Source organism: Lontra canadensis, unplaced genomic scaffold (genome assembly GCF_010015895.1).
Source record: "Lontra canadensis isolate GAN:19392208 unplaced genomic scaffold, GSC_riverotter_1.0 scaffold35, whole genome shotgun sequence".
In the NCBI taxonomy this organism is placed as follows: domain Eukaryota; kingdom Metazoa; phylum Chordata; class Mammalia; order Carnivora; family Mustelidae; genus Lontra; species Lontra canadensis.
The window spans coordinates 4,197,733-4,216,117 of NW_022631029.1; the positions used below are offsets into that span (position 1 = coordinate 4,197,733).

At 58.6% G+C, this 18,385-nt stretch overlaps 3 protein-coding genes across 14 annotated transcripts in view; all 3 read right to left on the reverse strand.

Annotated features, from left to right (window-relative positions):
- Positions 1 to 997, reverse strand: part of PBX4 (PBX homeobox 4) — a 35,618-nt gene extending 34,621 nt beyond the window's left edge. Inside the window, exon 1 of the mRNA XM_032867800.1 lies at positions 846 to 997. Within this exon, the coding sequence (XP_032723691.1) occupies positions 846 to 997 (152 nt within the window). The remainder of the gene's footprint in view (positions 1 to 845) is intronic.
- A 3,422-nt stretch (positions 998 to 4,419) lies between these two features.
- Positions 4,420 to 8,359, reverse strand: LPAR2 (lysophosphatidic acid receptor 2). 9 transcript variants are annotated; one of them, XM_032867797.1, is made up of 4 exons: positions 8,278 to 8,359; positions 5,605 to 6,346; positions 5,341 to 5,448; positions 4,420 to 4,914 (listed from the first exon to the last, which is right to left on the reverse strand). In XM_032867797.1, the coding sequence occupies exons 2-4, from the start codon at positions 6,344 to 6,346 to the stop codon at positions 4,601 to 4,603; spliced, it is 1,164 nt and encodes a 387-aa protein (XP_032723688.1). In that variant the 5' UTR covers positions 8,278 to 8,359; the 3' UTR covers positions 4,420 to 4,600. The 9 variants fall into 9 exon arrangements, with proteins under 9 accessions (XP_032723688.1, XP_032723685.1, XP_032723681.1 ...); XM_032867794.1 differs by lacking the exon at positions 8,278 to 8,359 and adding an exon at positions 7,727 to 8,027; XM_032867790.1 differs by lacking the exon at positions 8,278 to 8,359 and adding an exon at positions 7,727 to 8,026 and having other exon boundaries at positions 5,605 to 6,480.
- A 50-nt stretch (positions 8,360 to 8,409) lies between these two features.
- On the reverse strand, positions 8,410 to 17,941 carry GMIP (GEM interacting protein). 4 transcript variants are annotated; one of them, XM_032867786.1, is made up of 21 exons: positions 17,826 to 17,941; positions 16,804 to 16,888; positions 16,256 to 16,331; positions 16,086 to 16,143; positions 15,651 to 15,776; positions 15,504 to 15,568; positions 15,287 to 15,394; positions 14,785 to 14,865; positions 14,506 to 14,676; positions 14,280 to 14,417; positions 13,725 to 13,921; positions 13,302 to 13,408; positions 13,139 to 13,228; positions 12,707 to 12,784; positions 12,477 to 12,631; positions 12,067 to 12,255; positions 11,833 to 11,970; positions 11,535 to 11,731; positions 10,807 to 11,197; positions 9,351 to 9,414; positions 8,410 to 9,220 (listed from the first exon to the last, which is right to left on the reverse strand). In XM_032867786.1, exons 1-21 carry the CDS (start codon positions 17,842 to 17,844, stop codon positions 8,844 to 8,846), a joined length of 2,910 nt encoding a protein of 969 aa, XP_032723677.1. In that variant the 5' UTR covers positions 17,845 to 17,941; the 3' UTR covers positions 8,410 to 8,843. The 4 variants fall into 4 exon arrangements, with proteins under 4 accessions (XP_032723677.1, XP_032723679.1, XP_032723678.1 ...); XM_032867788.1 differs by lacking the exon at positions 17,826 to 17,941 and adding an exon at positions 17,414 to 17,723; XM_032867787.1 differs by lacking the exon at positions 13,139 to 13,228.
- Positions 17,942 to 18,385: the final 444 nt, after the last annotated feature.

Genomic DNA, 18,385 nt, shown 5'->3' on the forward strand with positions numbered 1-18,385 from the left:
TATGTCTCTGGCTCTGCTTTCTTCCAGGTCTTTCCCACCTCTGGGACTCTGAAAGTGCCGTGTTCTCTACATCTGACTTCCCACAGCATGCTATGCCTTTTCTTAGAGCTTTTCTCACAATGTATTCTTAGTTTTTGCTACTTGCTTTCTCTTCCTCTATGAGCTTGAGAGCAGGGACTATGTCGGCACCCAGCTGGGTGTCCCCCGCACAGTAAGTGTCTGAAAAATATTTGCTGAGTTAACAAAAAGGCGGCCCTCCATCCCTCCATCCAGCTCCCCCACCAACCTTTTTTCCTGATGGTTCCCGCACCAAGTCACCCCCATCTCCTCATTCCTGAGTCCCACTGCCCACAACTCTCTCCGTTATCTGCTCTCAGAACTCCCCACCTCAGAAGTCCCACTAATGCATCCATTTACCTGTCCACCCTTCACTTACTCCCATCTCTCAGCCGTTACCCGCACCCCCCGCCCCCGCTCTCCTCTTACCCCTTACATTCCATAAACCACGAAACTGCCTTTCACCATAGACCTCCCCACCCACAAACTCCCCTTAGGCCCATTCCTCTCGCCCCAGGACGGCTCCTTACAACCCATCACCCGCCGCTTAGCCCCATAAACCCTTCAATCCGTCGCGTTTTAACCTCCTAAATCCCCTAGGCTTCAGAACCCCGCCTTCAGTCCTCCCAGTGCCCCCACATCTCCCCTCCCCGCTCCCCGCCTCTCACCCCTCACCCTCCTCACCCCTCGGGCTCCCTCCCAGCCGACTTGGCCCTGGCCCCTGGGCCCGCCCCCTTCTCTGCCGCGACTTTGGGTGGCCCCCCGCCCCCGTCGAGCCCGCGCAGCACCTGGCCTGCGCCTCCTCCAGGCTCTGGTCGGTGATGGCCATAATCTGCTGCAGGACCTCGCCTGTGTCGGGGCCCGGAGGGGGCCCGGGCGGCGGGCGGCGCGGGGCCGGCGGAGGCGGCGCGGGGCGCTGTGGGCGCGGCGGGGAGTCCATGGGCGGCGGGGCCGGGGAGGCGCGGAGGGAGATCCGCCTGTCCTGGAGCACTCACAAGGGCGCCGCAGCCAACCACCGCCACCCGCGGGCTGCGCGCGCGCGCCCCGAGCCCCACCCCTCGCCGCCGCCTCCAGCCAACCGCCGCCAGCCAGGAGGCCGAGTCCCGCCCACGGACACGCCCCACCGTCTCCGCCAGCCAACTGCTGCCGCCTGGGCCGCCGCGCCCCGCCCACGGACACGCCCCTAACGGCCCCTCTCAACGGCCCAGGACTCGGTGGCGAGTTGCCGAGGCAACAGCTCTTCGCACCTTCAACCACCTTTTTCCACTCGCATACCTCCGCCTCCCTCACCTGCTCCGAGCAAGGATTCCTGCTTAGAGACCTTAATCCTTCTTCAGGCCCCTCACGTCTCCTCAGAGCCGCCGCACCTCCTCAGAGAGGTCCCGCGTGTCCTGAGAGACTCTCAAGCCTCCTCAGAGAACCGCCCCCATCTCCTCAGCGCCCTCGACTTTTCACCGTAGCACCCACTTCTCCTGAGCCCCCATGCCTCCTTAGAGCCTTCACTCCTCACAGGTCCCCATTCTTCCTCAACGACCCCATATCCAGATCCCCCCACCTCCTCAGGAACCCACACATCTCTTCCAAATCCCCACTTCTCAGGTACCCCACTTTTCCCTTAAGCCACCCTTTCCTTCTCAGAAATCCCTGATTCTCAGATCCCCACCAACACCCACCATTCATCTCCAGAAGCCCTGAGTCCCAAACCCCTCCTCAGTCCCCTAATGGTCCCCTCAGTTTAAGCCCCATCAGATGTATCTCTAGGTCTCCCAGCCTACTGGTTCTTCCTCCTTGGAGTTTTCCACGAGGGGTGTAGAAGTGTGAGGTGATGGTGGCTGAGTGATTTTCTCAGCTGCGCAAATCAATTCTCCTTTCAAATTGACCTTGGGTTTATTCATTCTCTCCATCTACTGCAATCAGGTCTTAGAATACCCACTACTGAAGGATGCTTCCTGAGGGTCTCCTCTGAGGCGTATCCCCAGTAAGAGCGAATCTCCACAGGTCTTTGTTCCTAGCCATTAGAACTATGGCATCTGACAAGGATCGTCATGTGAGAGAAAGGGAACGGACTGGACATGAATCACTTCAAAGTCATTGGGACTTGCTGGAGCCTCTTTGCTCTGAGGGCAGATTCCAGATGCAGCCTCATAAAGGCTCCTCAGCCTCTCTGGGACCACTTCAGGGCAGGGCCCATCTTCCCATTGCTGCTGGAGAGGAAACTCAAAACATCTGGTGTGATTGGATTGGAGGACTCCAAAAAAGGCAGCAGAGAATGGAAATGAGTGATGTGGGTCAGTATTAGGAACCACATCGAAAGCTCCCTGATTAAGGAAACCCAACACTGGGCCCCACTAAGAGGAAGTACCAGAACTTGTGGGGTCCATAGAGAGCTGTTGCCCTGGGCAAAAGTTCAGCCCTGCACAGGAAACCTAAAAGTTGTGAGTAATTTTGGTGTGCTTCAGAGAACAGTGGTGGGGGCACAGGGCTGAAATCTTTAGGGACCAAAGCTTAAAGGGAGGAGAGATCTACAAGAGAGGGAAAAAACAATGGGACAAGATGGCAAAGGAGACCAGAGGAGTGTGGGTTAGAACCTGGGGGAAGCTGAGGTAAAAGCAAATGAAACAGAGCTGACTTTGGGAGGCCTTCAAGGGCCCCACCCCATAGGAAATGGCTTTGGCACCCAAATTTGTCTGTCCAATAGGCCTGGAGCTCCACAGAGGCAAGGACTGCATCTTTCATGGTCCTGCGCCCAGACCCATGGTGGACAGGGCTCACTTGGGTCACCATCTCTGGAGATGCTGGCCTCAGATCCTAGAAGTCCTGCTGCCAATCTTGGACCCTGAAGTACCCAGCAACCCAGTTTATTCTTGCCTACGCAGAGCTGTCTTAGAGCAGGGGGAGTTTTCCCCAAGGGAAACCTAGCCCCATATAATGTTGAAGGACTTAAGATGTTTTTGGTTCTTCCACGACATGTGCTTTAGTGGTTGATCTGGCCCCTAATGGGAGGCCTGGGTCCACATTCTAGCCATTAAGTAGCATGTGAACCTTAAGTAGAGCTATAACTCTGTCTCCTCCCTGGTGAAGTGGAAGCAGAGAATCCAGATTCTGGTCTACACTGTACCTGCAGGGTGGATCTCTGAGCATCTGAGAGGGGGGCTCCTCATGGCATGTCTGAAGCCTTGGGGGGCTGTGAGGTGAGGTGAGGAAAATCAGACTAGGGTGGTAACCAAATCTGGACATTGTGGGGATCGAAAACTCTTTCCCTGGGGGCATCTCTAGTCCCTTGATTCATCTCTGTGACCTTTGGAAGCTGTGTAACCACAGGCCAGGTGGCAACCTCTCTGAGCCGTAGTTCTCATGTGAAAATAAGTGTGCTTCTGCACAAGATGCAAGTAATGATTAAATAATGTACCTACAGTGCTTATCAGTGTGCCAGGCACATCCGAGGAGTTTGAGAAATGGCAGCTCTCAAATCCTACTTCCTGCTCCACAGGCTCCACTTCCTTTGGCCTGTAGGTATGGATGAATCTAGGTGTAGGGGTGGACCTACACCTAGTTATTAATGGCTGACAATTCATAACCTGGACCCAGGTGAAAGGGAAGGTAGGAGAAAGACGGCTTACACAGGTCAGAGACCATTGTGGGCTCCAGAGGACAGAGACAGATAGGGGTGGTGAGTTAGAGGCAGGGGAACACACAGAATGGATGCAAGACCTCCAAAAGGAGAGATGGAGAGGCTCAGTCAGATCAAGCCACTTTTGATCTCAAGGTTGTGAGGTCGAGTCCCGTGTTGTGTATAGGATTTAAAGGGAAAGAGAGAGAGAGAAAAACAGCCGTGCAGTGATCAAAGAGGAAAGAGAACAGGGCTGAAAAGATCCTAGCCTAGCCTGAGCTGAGCTGGACAATTCTGGGACACAGGGACAGATGGACTATCTGACTTGATGACAGAAAATGCTCTGGAGACCTCAGTGGAAAGAAAGGTTTACTCCTTGTATCATGCTCTCCCCACAGACCCCCCTCAATTCTAATTGGGACAGGCAAGACCCCAGAAGCTCCAAGAGGCCACAAATCTTTTCCTAGCTCATGTTCAGCACTCCTCAGTCCATGCCCCTAAAGAATCAGCTTCGGGCAGATGGTGCATCCCTGGGCGAGCCTCATTACCCTGTCGCACTGGGCAAAGTGGCCTGAGACAGCCCTCCTCTCCCCGGTCTAACACCCACACCGCCACGGACAAGGAAGTGGTCCACAGGGTTTACCAGGGATGGGCAGTAAAACCAGAAAATGTCAGTTAAAAAACCCCATGGCATGAGATGATTGAAGAGCAGATTCCTGAACCCCCTCTGACTGTCTCCTGGGCATTCCAAGATGACCTCACGCCCCGAGGCCCTACGGCAGGCAGAGCCATGAGCCCAGGGAAGGCTGGCAGGGGAGCTGTGCCACGCGGACTGAGGGTCTGTCCGGCAGCTCAGGTCGAGCCCGGTGCATTTACAAGCAGACGGGGGCTCTAATAGGGCATTTGCCTCAGCACACTGAAGTCCCAGGCTGGCTACAGGGTGGAGTCCATCAGGGGGTGGCCGTTCTCTGGAAGCATGATGCGCGTGCTGGCCCCTGTTCGGGTGGAGGGAGCATAGCGGGCAGACTCGTGGGGCGACCGGCGAAGGCACAGACAGCAGAGGAGGCGGCGGAAGGTGCGACGCATCTCAGCGTCTCGGCACGAGTACACCACAGCGTTGACCAGTGAGTTGGCCTCTGCCAAGAGTAGGAAATACTTCTCCACGGCCAGAACGTTGCAGGACTTGCAGCCCAGACCGTCCAGGAGCAGCACCACCTGGCCTGGTGTCCAGCAGACCACGAATGCTCCTGCAGGATGGGGCCCAAGGTGAGTGGGGCTGGTTCTGGGGGCCCAGCACCCCCAGCTCTGAGCTCAGGGCCGGAGTGTCAGGCCCAAGCTTGCAGGGCCTGACACCCTTGTCTGATGTGTCTGCCAGAAAGGGATACCTTTCCTAACAGGTACACTAGACAGGGCGCTGGACCCTTCTACATGGAGATTTGTTCTTTGGGGGAAAGGAGGTCACTGTAGGACAGGCTCTCATAGGGAAGACTCACTCCTTGTTCTTGGTGGGGTAGGGAGTGTATCCACATGGGATCTACCTTGCTGCCTCCCTGACTCAGACCCCTCTCCAGCTGGACTGACCTCATCACTCCCGGCTAAGAACTCTGGAGGGCTTCCCACAGAACTTAAAACAAAATCTGACTCTTGCCTGTGCCCTTCGAGGCGGTGCTGACCTTCTCTCCTGCTTCTCTCCAGCCACACGGGCCTCCTCTCCTCTTTGGAGGCACTGGCCCGGTCCTGCAGGGCTCTCACCTTCTGTTCCCTCTGCCTGGAACTCTTCCCTTCCCCAGCATTCAGGTCTCTGCTCAGATGTCACCTCCTTGGAGAACATTCCCCACCCAAATGATCCCCTCCCGTGTCTCGTGGGAGTTGGGGTGGGGAGGGGGAGGGCAGCAGGGTTCTGGCAACCCTGGGCCAGCGGAAGGGCCCTCACTCACCCAGGATAATGACAACGGTCTTGACTAGGCTGAGTGTGGTCTCTCGGTAGCGGGGGTGGCAGCTGACGTGCTCCGCCATACGCTGCACCCTCCGCCTCACGTAGAAGAAAATGCGGGTATAGACAGCCACCATGAGCAGGAAGACAAGCAGGCTGGACAGTGCCCAGACAGCCAGGTAGGAGCGGCTGAGCAGAGGGGCCATGCGTGAGCAGCGGTCCAGGGCGCAGAGGCAGTGCCATGAGTGGGCAGGCAGCAGCCCCAGGCCCAGCGCGGCCACCCACACCCCCACGATGAGCAGGACAACGCGGCCGCGGGGCAGGCGGCTGTGCAGCTGCACGGCCATCACGCTGCGGTGCCGCTCCACGGCGATGGCTAGCAGTGTGGCCACCGAGGCCGTCAGGCTTGTGTCCAGCAGGCCCTGCCGCACGAACCAGCCCTCCAGCGAGAGCCTGGCGGTGCGAGGGCCCGTGTGAAACATGAGGAAGAGGTAGGCCACGCCTGCAAAGAGGTCGGCTGCGGCCAGGTTGCCGAGCAGGTAGTAAATGGGCTGGTGGAAGCGGCGATTGGAGGCGATAGCTGCGATCACCAGCAAGTTAGTCAGGAGCACCAGCACGCTGACGGTCAGCCCCAGGGCCACCACAACCACATCTTTGGGCCGCCAGTGGGAGCTGAGCTCCTTGCCACTGTTGTTGTAGAAAAAGCCGATGGTCTCATTGTAGTAGCACCGGCCCATGGTGGCCATCTGGGGGCACAGAGGGAGAGGTCAATGCAGGTGGCATTTGTTGGAAGGGCACAGGAAGGAGCAGCAGCCAGAGGGGAGGGTCAGGACAGGAAGGGCAAGGGTCTCAAACTCAGATGCCTCAGGGTAAAGCGGTGCTGGTGAATGATGTGGGAAACAAAGGCAGAAGAAAAATTATTAAATTTCCTTATTATCAATAGCCCACTGACAAGTTTTCGAAACAAGCAGAGTAACATTCTTCTAGGGACTCAACTGCCTTAATGTTAATACTTTGCTAAGGGCAAAAGGCAATCCTGGCCCAATCACTACCCCCCCCAACATCCTGTAAGTCTGCTTTAACATATAAAAATTCCTTTGGAAATTTCCTTTATCTCTCAACTCCCCAAGATACATGGTGGCAATCATCTTCCAAGCATATGGCCCACCAGTAGACATTGGAAGGGTCCCATGACTCAGGTTTTACTAGATGGTAATAAATGACCTTTTCTCAACAAGAGCTAGCCCTCTCAAGGTCCTGGGAACCTTGCTTCCAGAATTCCTTAGAGACTTAGGCTATCCCTAACCCCCTCCCAACTTGAGAGTATATAATGGGCCACTTATCCTCAAGACCCCAGTGCAGCTCTTTCTGCCCATGGGTCCTGTCCCAAGCTTTAATAAAACCACCTTTTGTACCAAAGATGTCTCAAGAATTCCTTCTTGGCCATCCTTCTTTCCTACATCAGGGACCAGATCCACCAGAGCGGACAGCGATGCAGCCCCAGAAGTTGGGCAGCGGGTTTGGGCGCGAGAGCTCCCGAAGCGGGCGGGGCATCTGGGCATTACGAGTGGGACAGAGGACCCTGGCGGCCTCCCAGACAAAGGGGGCGGTCAGGGAGGCGGTGGCCCGCTGGGCCTCCAGGCGCCCCTAGGCTGGCTGGAGGAGGAGCTGGGGCAGAGGGGAGGAGGGGGCGGTGCCCAGGCCCCATAGGCACGTGCCGCTCCCTCCCCGGGACCCGCGCCCATCCACCACCGTCAGTACCCGCCTCACCTGGGCCGCCTGTCACGCCGCAGACCGGACGGCCTCCCAGAGGATCGGGGTAGGCCCCAGACCCATAGCCTGGAGTCCACCGCAGGAACGGAGGAGCGTCCGGGTGCGCTGGGCGCGGGCAGCAGAGAGAGCACGGGAGGCGGGGTCCCGCCCCTGCCCCTGACTGGGCGCGGCGCCCCGCCCCCGCCACCTAGGGGAGGCCCGCCCCGTCTCCGCCACCTGAGGGAGCCCAGCCCCCGCAGCCGCGGTAAGGACAAGGTTTCCCGGAACCGCAGCACCCCCCCTCATTTCCTCCCGGCCTCTCGGTCGCCCCTCTCCACTTCCGGCGCGGGACCCCCGCCCCCGTCCTCGCCCACCTCACACGCACGCAGTTTCGAGCCTTCCGGGGGCTGAGTCACTCACTGCACCAGAATTCCCGCGGTGACCTCGGACAGCCTGGGCGAAGCTCCGGGTGGTCTCAGGGTCCGCGCCCCCGCCCGGCCCAACCCCGCCCGCTCCCTGGCATCCAATCCGTCGCCGAGTTCCAAGCCACGCCCTGATCCGACTGGGCTCCCACCGCCGGGACCCCCGCCCCGCCTCCGCTTCTGCAGCACTGAGATGCCCCGCGCTGCGGCCTGCGGTGCCCCTCGGACCTCTCCTGCCCCAGCTGACCCTCGAGCCGCACTTAAGTTTCTCGAAATCCCGCCCCCGCGCCCTCCGCCCCCGGCCCCGGTCCCGCAGCCCCCTGCCCGGCCCCGGCTTGTGCCGGCCCTGGGCTCCCACGGCCCAGAGCACACAGCTCCATTGTCCCGGTTATCTGCACTTTGTTATATTTGTTTGATTATGCAGGCCCGGATCGGGGACGTGGAGCTCCGGGAGGGCCGGGCGGGTGTGACTCAGTCTGGTGTCCTGGCCCAGCCAGTACTACCTGTAGGTGCTCAAGGATGTTTGGGAATGAAAGGGGGCCTTGGTTCCTCTGGTGGGTTAAACGGGGTCAAAGGACGTGGCCCTCACCTATCTCTCCCATCAGCCTCGCCGGGCAAAGAAAGACACTCAAGGGTATAAGGGACCCAGTTTATTCCCAGGTCATCAGACCCCGGGTACCACCAGGATGTGGAGTCTGGGCTGCCCACACCTTCCAAAAGCTGGTCACCCGAGGTCAGCTAAGGAAGTAGGCAGAAGTGGGGGACTGGCCACATCCAAAGTAGCAAAAGGCAGCCCTGTTCAGGAGTCAGACACTACGGTGGACACCAAGGATCCCAGGACTTGTATTGACCCTGAGTACTGACCCCGACTCACCTCTGAACCTGAGTGGCCCTAATGGGCAGTGACCTGTGTCTAGTCGGGGGAATCCTGGTATATTGTCCCAACAAGGGTTTTAGTCTCCCAGGCCATGTAGTCTTTCCTTACAGGAACTCTGCAGATTCCACCCCCACCCCCGCAACACCGAACACCCTCTCAGTCCTTTACTCCTCAGTCAGAATGCTGGGATGGTCAGAGATGGTCCTCGACTTCCTCAGGTTGGGGGTCTGGACAACAGGTGGCCTTGGGCACAGCTTCATTGTGTAGCTTGGACAGGAGCCGGGCTGTCTCCTGGGTGATCTCAAAATGCTTGGGCAGTGGGGTGCGGCGCAGAGGGCTGCCCTCAGGCGAGGAGGAGGTGACAGGGCCAGGTCCCCGCCTCCGCAAACTCCCTCGGGTCACTGATGCAACAGGGGTCTCTTCGCTCAATTTGGAAGCTACCTGGGCCAAGCTGGACAGCTGGTGGGTGACAGGCCGCACGCCGCCCCGGGGATATTTCACTGGCTGACGGCTGAAGTGTCCACGGGATTGTGTCCCCAGCAGTGAGTCCTCTGGACCTTGGCTGGACACTGCAGGATGGCATGGTCATTGCTGAGGACCCCTAAGTCCTCTGGATATCTCCTGGGAGTCATCTCTCAGCCAAGCCACCCCAGGCAAGAACACCCCTACAACTCCTGGGCTGCCCCCCAACATACTTACCTTCCCCTCCCTCCTCTCTGGTGTCCTCAACCATGTCTCTCTGGTCACTTTGTGGAGTTGGAATCTGTGGGAACAAACCCAAGACCAAAACCCCAACAATAAAATCCCAGTTCTTTGAGATTCTTGGAGAGCTGAGGGTTTGTTCCTGGATATGTAAAAGGTCTTTGGCAGTTTTGGTATCTGGGGTGACGATGCCCTTTATAGTAATCCTGCTTATCCCCTTATGAAGAGCAGTATTACTAATCTCAGCTATGGGCTCCACGTGGGAAGGAACACCCTCGCTCAGCAGCCAGCCAGCCCAGGGAGTGACTTAGCCATGTCCTCATGAGTAGCAGGTCACCTACCTGTCTCTGCCCTACTCTGCTCAGCAACTCTGCACACCTGCTTTTCAATGTATCTGTATATCCTTCATTTGATCCTTTAGCTAAATGCTAACAGCAGCTGGAGTTCTTTCTACATGTCTTGAGCACTTTTTGAGCCATTCCATGGCTCCGAGACCCAGCACTCACTGACAGCCCCTTTGCCAGCTCTGGGCCACTGTGCGGGGGAGGTACAGGCTCTCGGGAATGTTGTGTGTAGCAGGATCTGAGGGACAGGGAAGCCACCAGTAGGAGTCTCATCTGTAAATGGTTTTCACTAACAGTATCTACCTCTCAGGGCTGTGGTAATGATAATAGGAGGCCTATAAAATGCCCATACATAGTAGGTGCGTGGTGCATGGCATTCCACAGACCCCTCTTTGGCCTCACTTTCTACCACCTTCTCTTCACTAATTCATTACAGCTTGGGGCTGCACCTTAAGCACATCAGGCATGCTCTCACCTCAGGGCCTTTGCACTGACTGTTCCCTTCGGAACCCGCTTCCCCAGATCTCCACCTGGCTCAATCCTCCCCCACATCTTTCCAGTCTTTGCTCAAATCTACCTTTTCCAGGAGACCTGGCCACAGCATCCTATTTACTGCTACACACTGCTCTCCACCTCTCCTTGGTGCCCCTCCATGTCTCTTACCTTGCACTACCCTTTCTTTTCTTCTCCATAGTACTTGTCACCTTGTAATGTCCTACGAACTGACATTATACCATATTTCTTATTTGTTGTTGGTTTCTTTCCCAGTAGAATGCAGTCACCAAAAGGATGGGGTCTCTGAATAATTTACTCACTGCTGTATTTGTAATGCCTGCTACAACAGTGCTTGGTACATAGTATATGTTCAAGAAATATTCTGTTGCAGGAATAAATGATCACCTATGTTAGTAACTCTGCAGAGCTATACCCTGTCATTCCTCCATTATTACTTCCATTGTTATCACCTACCACTCCATTCCTCACTTTTAGGGAGAGAGGGAATGAAAGAGAAAAGTTTAAAGGCAAAGTGATGGAAGGAAGATGGGAGAGAGAGAAGATTAAATGGAAAGAAGGCCCTCCCCATGTCTGTGGGCCCAGTGGGTTCCTACCTCAGGAGGTGTGGCCTCAGGATGTTTCTCCAAGGTACCGTGGGGCTCAGGGTCTGGGTCGGGGTCTGATGCTAGGACTGGGGGCAGGGGATCTGGAGCAAGGTCAGAGGGTGGTGGCTGGGGGTTGTTGTTTAGGAGAGGTCCAGGGGCTGGACTGGGGTCTTGGGGCAGGGGCTCAGTGGCCACGGGGAGGTCGTCCATCCCAAAGATTTGCTCGTAGTATACAATGAGGAACTCGACGAGCTGGGCCTGGTGCCCAGAGTCTAGTAGGCAGGTGACAGGGCCGGCACCAGCTGTCCTGGGACCATCCGGTGGCCGCAGCAGTGTTGGGCCAAACACAATGCCCAGGTTGTTGGCAGACATCTTGTTTTCCTCAAACTGTGCAGCCACCCTGGGGATGGTATGAGGAAAAAGATCAGAGCACAGAATATGTGGTCACTGGCTGTCAGAGAGGAGCTGTAGGCCAGGCTCATGGCAACCCGCCCCAGTCATGGCTGTCTCCCAGTCATTGTTTGAGACCAGCAGCTACCTGCCTGGCAGTGGAGTTTGGGGTCGGCACCCAAAGTCTAGAGTCACGTATTAAAATTCAGAGCTCAGAAAACACATGCAAAGATCAGAAGTCAGCATCAGGGATCAGTCCCAGAGGTCAGTAGTTATGTCCACGGACGGGGTCACAGATCCGTGCCTTGGGTCAGAAGTCACATTTCAAGGTCGGGGACAGTGCACACCTGAACAGATGGGCCACCAGGTGCCGCAGGGTGCTGTAGTTAGAGTCAGGCAGCTGCACCAAGAGGGTCTTCAGCGAGCGGATAACCTCAGGGCTGGGGCTGGGGGTCCCAGGGTCGTGCCCCGGGTCTGCATGCAGGGTCTTAGCCAGAGAGATGAAGGCGTCGTAGAGGTGGAAGGGGACCACGGGGTCAGTGAGCTGGGGGTGGAATGGCGGGAGGGACATGGGTGTGGGTGGGCTGCAGAGGGTCCTCAGCCTGAGCCCGCCCAGCCCCTACCCCCGAGCCGCTGAGTACCCACCTCCTGGAGGAATCTCTTGAGAACACTCGAGACATCATGAGGCGAGTTTCCTGACATGTCCACCAATGCTCGACCATTCTCAAAAGCCTGGCACAGCCGCTCCACGCGGACCCGGGACCCACTGACCCGGTAAATGCCCTGTAGGGCAGGGGTAGGAGACAAACATCCAGCTTACCAACTGGCCGTCAGGAGTGCCGGGTCACTACTGGGGGTGGTCAAGAATCAGGGCAGCACCTGCACACCCAGGGCACGCTGTTCTATCTCGGCTGTGCACTTGGTGATCACAAAGGGCACCTCCTCCGGGAAGTCCCTGGGCAGCTGCAGGAAGTCAACCCCAAAGAGGGGGGTCCGGGCTGGGAGCCGCCTATGTCCACAGAGGATCAGTAGAGTCTCCAGGCAGCGCTTGTGGCAGGTCAGAAAGCACTGAAGGGAATGTCATAGGGTTGGGAGGACAGCAGGGATCAGCAGGGGCAGGGAGGTCATAGGGATCCTCTGGGAGTGGGGGAGACTCATAGGAAATCCTTATATCAGGGCATGTCCTAATGGCAAAAGGGGCATAGGGATTTCAGGTCAGGGAAGTGCCTGGGGTCAGGGAGGTCACTGGGGGTCAGAAGAGGTCATTGGTTGATGGGCCCAGGCCACACCTCCTCGCACTCAGTCCCGCTGACCATGAAGGCGTCACACTCGCGGCACTTGGCTGGGCCCCGGAGCCGCCGCAGCCGGTGGGTCTGGGCCGCATTGGACAGCGTCCACTTCCTGAAGGGGCTTCCTAGGCCGTTCTCCAGCCCATCTACCAGGTCTGCGGGGACAGAGGGTCAGGGGTGTCTGGTCCACCGCCCACCCCTCACCACACCCGATTTGCTTCCAGCCTTACCAGGGTCTCGCTCTTCAAAGTCATCTGAGGACTCGGTGCCTATGGATGAGACCTTCACCAACCGCCTTGTGCCAGAGCCTAGAGTCAGAGGGTCACAGAGGTCGGGGGTCACAGGGGTCGTGGGGAAGCTCCAGGGCTAAGGAGATATTCCTGGTTTTTAGGCTTTCCAGAACCACCCACAGATGCCCTTGGGGAAAGGGTCAGAGGTCAGGAGGAAGGTCAGGTCAGTGACTGGGGGTTGGAGAACAGGTCAGCAATCTGGGGGGTGGTTCAGAAGCTGGCTCAAGAGAATGGATCAGAGGGTGAGGAAAATAGGTCAGGGATGCAGGTAAGTCAAAGGTCAAGTGAGAGGTTAGAGATGGAGAGTCAGAGTCTGGTCGGGGACTGGGGACTGGGGACTGGAGGAGGGTTAGGGCCAGCTCCTAGCCCCACCTGGGCTGGAAGTCGGAGAGTCCAGGGACCGGGACTCGCTGCCACCACCCACACTGTCCGCATCGCCACCGGGAGTCCGGCCTGGAGTTCCTAGGAGGGAATAGGTCAATTAGGATGGACCCCTGCCCCGGCACCACTCGTGCCTCCCTCTCACTGTGCTCACCCTGCCAGCCTGTGCCTGCATCTTCCCAGGGGCCTGCCTCCGAGGCACTTTCATCCAGCCGTGGTGGTGGGGGGCAGGAGAGCTTCTTTCTTGTGTCCAGAGGAGAGCTGAAAGGAGAGGTTTGAGGGCGCTGGTGACCAGGAAACTGCCCTGAGATGACAACACCTGTGCATTGCGTCTAGGAGGACCCAACTCGAAGCACTTGTGTCTGGAAGCCTTGACACCAGTGAGCACCCAGTTCAGTGACCCTAAAGTTCAGCCTCTCCCAGAACTGGAATACCCACCCCCAAAAGCGCTTTGGCAACCAAATCCAAGAACTGAGGCTTTGAGTTTTCTGACCCCCAAGTACTCAACCTGTGGTGCCAACAGCCTGCAAATGTCTCTGGGGCTCATTCCTGACCCTGTTCCCCGAGGGAGGCCCACCTGTGCGCAGCGGGTACAAACTCCTGGAAGGAGAAAGCCGGCGGAGGGGGTGGCGGGGCCTCGGGCTGCAGCACCCTCACGAACTCCTGGTAGCGCTGGCCGGGCTCGAAGGGCTCGCAGCACTCGGCCAGGGCAGAGAAGGCGCGGGGTCCCCGCTCTGCCTGCGCCCCTCGGAGCCTGAACAGTCCCAGGGTCACCTGCAGCAGGGCGGGGCGGGGCGGGGGGGGGGGAGCGGGGCAGTGGAGGGGAGGACCAACTGCAGTCAGAGGGGGCGGAGCCTGACCTTTAGAGTCGCCCTTGCGGCCAGGGTTTGGGGGCGGGGCGAGCAATGAGTAGCAGCTGGGGGATCCTGGTCAGAGCCTGACCTGGAGGAGGGGGAAGAGGGAGACAGGACCCCATGCGGGTGGCGCCGAGGCTGACGTGTGGTCAGGGACTGAGGGTGGAAACTGGCCGCCTCGGGATAAGGAGTCCTAGGCCCTGGGGATGGGTTAGGGGCAGAGGGCCTTCAACTGGGGCCAAAGGAGAATGTGGGGTGGCAGTGGTAAAGGGTCTCACCCGCCTCAGCACTTCGTCCCCCTGCAGCACCAGCTTGCGCACGTGCGACACGATCCGCTGTTTGGCGGCCTCTAGGTCTTGCTGCCGCGCGTTGGCCTCGCGGACGCACATCTGGTACAGCGCCATGGCCTCCTGCACCTGGGGAGACCAGGCCAGGGCACATGTGGGACAGAGTGTGGGGCGGGGTGAGCTGCAGCTCTGGCGGGGCATGGGGCTAGGTCCCCACCTTGGCCTGGGCCTCCTCTCGAGATCGCCGCCGCCGCTCCTGCTGTTTGCTGGGCCCTGGGGAGGCCTGGGGTGCCGGGTCCTCGGGGGACGCCTGGGAGCGAACCCACAGGTCCTCGCTGCGCTGTACATACTGGAGCTGGGCCCTCCGCAGCGCCTGCACTGCATCATTCTGGGGCCGTGGGGGTGGGGGCAGGGACAGAAGGGGACCCATCAGCACCTCTTCCTCTACTCTGTCAGCCCAGCAGGTGTGCACCCACCCACCCTGCCAAGGCCTCACCATCCGCTTCTGCTCTTTCGTCCACTGCTCCTTAAACTCTTTCCGCCACTTCTCAATCTCATTTCGTTTTGCCGCCAGGGGCTGGCAAGGAGGACAGATGTGGGGGGGGCTGCCTCAGGGCCATGCCCGGTCTTTCTGCTCCCCTCTACCACGTGCCTTTCATCCTCTGGACCCTCTTGGGGGTCTGCACTCTCCCCCACCCTCCAGCTCTCCACCTCATCCTTTCTAAAGCCTGGACCCAGAGATGCCAAAGCTCTCTTCCTGGGAACACTCAACGCTTTGCCCCATCCCCCCTCACCACCACCCCTAAACCCTGCAAAGGAACAGAAGCAGTTTTGCAATTGCACAGGAAGCCTGGTTTGAATCTCTGCTGGGTAACCTTGGGCAAGTTCCTCAGCATCCCTGGGCCTCAGCTTCCTCATCAGCAAAATGGCACTGATGCTAAGTGCCTTCCCCCTGGGGAGGTGTGAATGGGATAGTTAGGGCAGCAGGGCCCCCTCACCTGGTAGTAATCTCTTTTCTGCTGGGCCACTGTTTCCATGGCCAGAGCTCCCAGGCTGAGGTCGTGTTCCAGAAACAGGGTGTAGATGTACTGCAGTGGCATGTGGTTCTGAGGGGGTGGGGAGAGGGTTGGCATTGGAGGATGCTGAGGATCTAGGGGGTCAGGGCTGGGGTTCTGGAGGGCTCAGACCCCGGGGCAGGGGTCTGGTCATGGCTACCTGCTGGTGGATTGACACCTTGCCAGCCTCGGCGATCTTCATGATGCTTTTGGCAAACTCCAGCTCTGGGGGGAGACAGCAGGGGTCTGAGTTGGGCAGGATGTGGGCACTGCCTGGGGCCTGGGGTCGGGCAGAAGGGGCCCTCACCAAGGCTGGCTCTCTTCTCTGTCCAGGCCAGCAGCTCCTTGGCATAGCGGCTCCAGGTCTTGGCATACTCCAGAGCTGCATCCACGCCGCCCGTGGTCCGAATGAGCCGCAAGTCCAGCTCCTCCCCTGGGGCAGGAGGTTGGACTTCTGACCTCTGAACCCTGACCTGTGGCAGCTTTCCCTGAGCCCCAAGACTGACCAGACCAGTGACCCCTATTCTACACCCTATGGCTCCCCAAAACAGCCCTTTATGATCTTGTCCAGTTGCAATTTTATACCTTTTCTCCACCGAGCCTGGGGCTCCCTGAGGGCAGGGGCTCAGCTCTGTTGTGTATACTGCCGTGTCCCTGGTGTGTGGAACAGGCAGGGGCTGATGACTAGCTGAAGGAAGGACTCCTTTCTGCCCCCCACTTCCCCAACCTCAAAGTCCCCTACCTGTAAGGGGCGCCGGACCCTCCGTGGAGGGGCGACTCCAAAGGCTGGTTTCACTGGTCTGAGGGGGAGGGAGACAGCATTCAGGAGCAAGCGGGGGAGGGGCTTCAACCCCCTAGAGCCCCTCCCCCTGGAGACCCCCTCCTCCCTGCCTCCTTGGTCCCACCCTTCACCTCATTGGCTGTGGGGGTCTTGTCAGACTCTGGGTCTCCTGAGAGCACGGGGTCTCCAGGCAGCATCTCAAGGGTCCTGGGAGGTAAGGGCGTCAGGATGCCACCCTCCACCCGGTGGGAATTGCTTAGGGGTTGTTGGGGGGCCCCCAGAGCAGTGTGAGTGATGGTCCTGGATTTCACCTCTGGGACATCTCTTGTATCTGGGAGGTCTGAGTGGTTCTGGGTGGGGGGATTAAATGAGTTTGTTTTCTTTCCTTTTTTTTTCTAAATGGGACTTGAGTTTGAAAGGTCCCGGGTGAATCTGGGGTCCACAGAGTGGGATTATAAGGATCTCAAATGTTTTAAGTGGTCACAAGGATATATGGGGTTCCTAGAACCATTTTGGGAATTTCCAGTGGATATGGGGGTTGAATTTTGGGATTTTCCAGGTGTTTTGGAAGGACCCATCTTAGACTTCTCTGGTTGTTAGGTAAGTGGATCCAGATGTTATAGGTTCCTAATGCACCTAAATGGTTAGGGATTTGGGGCTGGCCCAGGCTCAGACTCACACGTTCCCCAGGGAGATCTCGAGGTTATCCAGGCTCCGGAAGATGTCACTGTACCTCTTCCTGCTCTCTGGAGCCGGGGGTAGCCCTGGGGGAGGGGAGTGTCATACATGGGCCAATCAAAGCCTCCCTCCACCCACGGAGGCCCCGACACCATGGCTCTTAGCCAGCTGTTTGGAGGCTGGGAAGAGAGAGACAGAGAGTGTTCTGGACCTGTAGAGAGCCTGGGATGGGGGCTGATGTCAGAGTCAGGACTGAGGCAGTGTTGCCTGAGGTGAAGCCAACTCAGGGCAGGCAGATGGACTCCGGCACAACCCAGCACTGGGACAGCTGCTTGGAGGAACAGAGACACCCACACACACATGGGCCCAGAAGCAAAGAGACAAAACAGATGCCCCAGATGCAGCCACACTGTCCCTGGGGAGAGAGCCAGCTTGACAATGGAACCACATGGACCTCAGGCCAGACAGATGGAAATACACGTGGGAGAGATCGGCACAGAGCCTGTGGCACAAACGCATATGGGCAGACTGAAACCAGAGGAACATAAAGACCGAATGACACTAGACATGCACAGCAGAGACACAAAGACAGCCGGAAATACAAGTCAGACCTTGCCACACTTCTGCCACAGCCCCCCTTCTGTGGACTCCAGATCAGCAATGCCCCCTCCCCTGATTATGGAGGAGCCGGGTGGAGATTCTGCCGCGTCGGCCTCTCCATCAGCGGTCGTGACACCCTGCCCCCATCACAAATATCAGAAGCAGAAGCGGCCACTTCCCCTTCCTGGGCCCCCTCCCCCAGGCATCCGGGGTGAAGACTCCAAAGGGGGAGGGGGTCAGGGAATGATGTTCTGGGCCCCTCTCGGCTTGGGGGTCCCCACAGTGGAGGATGCTGGCGTCCCTCCCATTTGGGACTCCTTTCCCCGTTCTCTGGACAGAAAGGGCAGGCGAGACCACTCAGTTTAGGAAGTGGGGTACGGTTGGGGGAGGTCCCTCTCGCATCCCATATCCCGGACCGCCTACCCGGCTCTGCTGCGTCCATGGCCCGGCCCGAGGATCTCTCGGCGGGGTCCGGGACTGGGGCGGGATCTCGCGCCGGCGGGGCTCTGCCCCGATTTCCTGCCGCGGCCGCCGCCGCCGCCGCCGCCGCCGCCGCCGCCTCCACCTCCACCGCCACCGCCACCGCCACCCGGGTTCCGCGTAGCCCCGCCCAGCGGAGCTACGCCCCGCGACCGAATACGCCCCTGCTCCGTAGAGGCACCGCCCCCAGCTACACCTCCGCCGATTGGCCACGCCCCAGAGGCCCGGAAGCGCGTACCGCGCGCCCTGCCCAGACAAGGGAGATGCTGTGGGGCCAGAGATTCCAGTGTGATCATCCCAGACCTGGACACCCCATGGCTCCATCCCCGCCAAATCTTTGCGCGGCTCCAAAGCCCCAGCACACTCATGTCCGGGGCGCCTATCCCTGTATCTTCTATCCTCCGCGACGGACCGACTTCCCTGCCCAGGCGCTTCTTGCATCCTGAACCCATACTGGCTCCACTGAGTCCATGGTGCCCCCTGGTGGAGAGACCTGATGGCAG

Excerpts from the sequence above, each read along its gene's own strand:
- LPAR2 (XM_032867797.1), bottom strand. The coding sequence starts at position 6,346 with ATGGCCACCATGGGCCGGTGCTACTACAATGAGACCATCGGCTTTTTC. Across the intron at positions 5,449-5,604 it reads GACCGTTGTCATTATCCTGG|GGAAGAGTTCCAGGCAGAGG; the intron begins GTGAGTGAGGGC and ends ATGCTGGGGAAG. Across the intron at positions 4,915-5,340 it reads GGAGAGAAGCAGGAGAGAAG|GAGCATTCGTGGTCTGCTGG; the intron begins GTCAGCACCGCC and ends CCCATCCTGCAG.
- GMIP (XM_032867786.1), bottom strand. Across the intron at positions 14,866-15,286 it reads AGAAAAGAGATTACTACCAG|CCCCTGGCGGCAAAACGAAA; the intron begins GTGAGGGGGCCC and ends CCTCCTTGCCAG. Across the intron at positions 11,732-11,832 it reads TCAAGAGATTCCTCCAGGAG|CTCACTGACCCCGTGGTCCC; the intron begins GTGGGTACTCAG and ends TTCCACCCCCAG.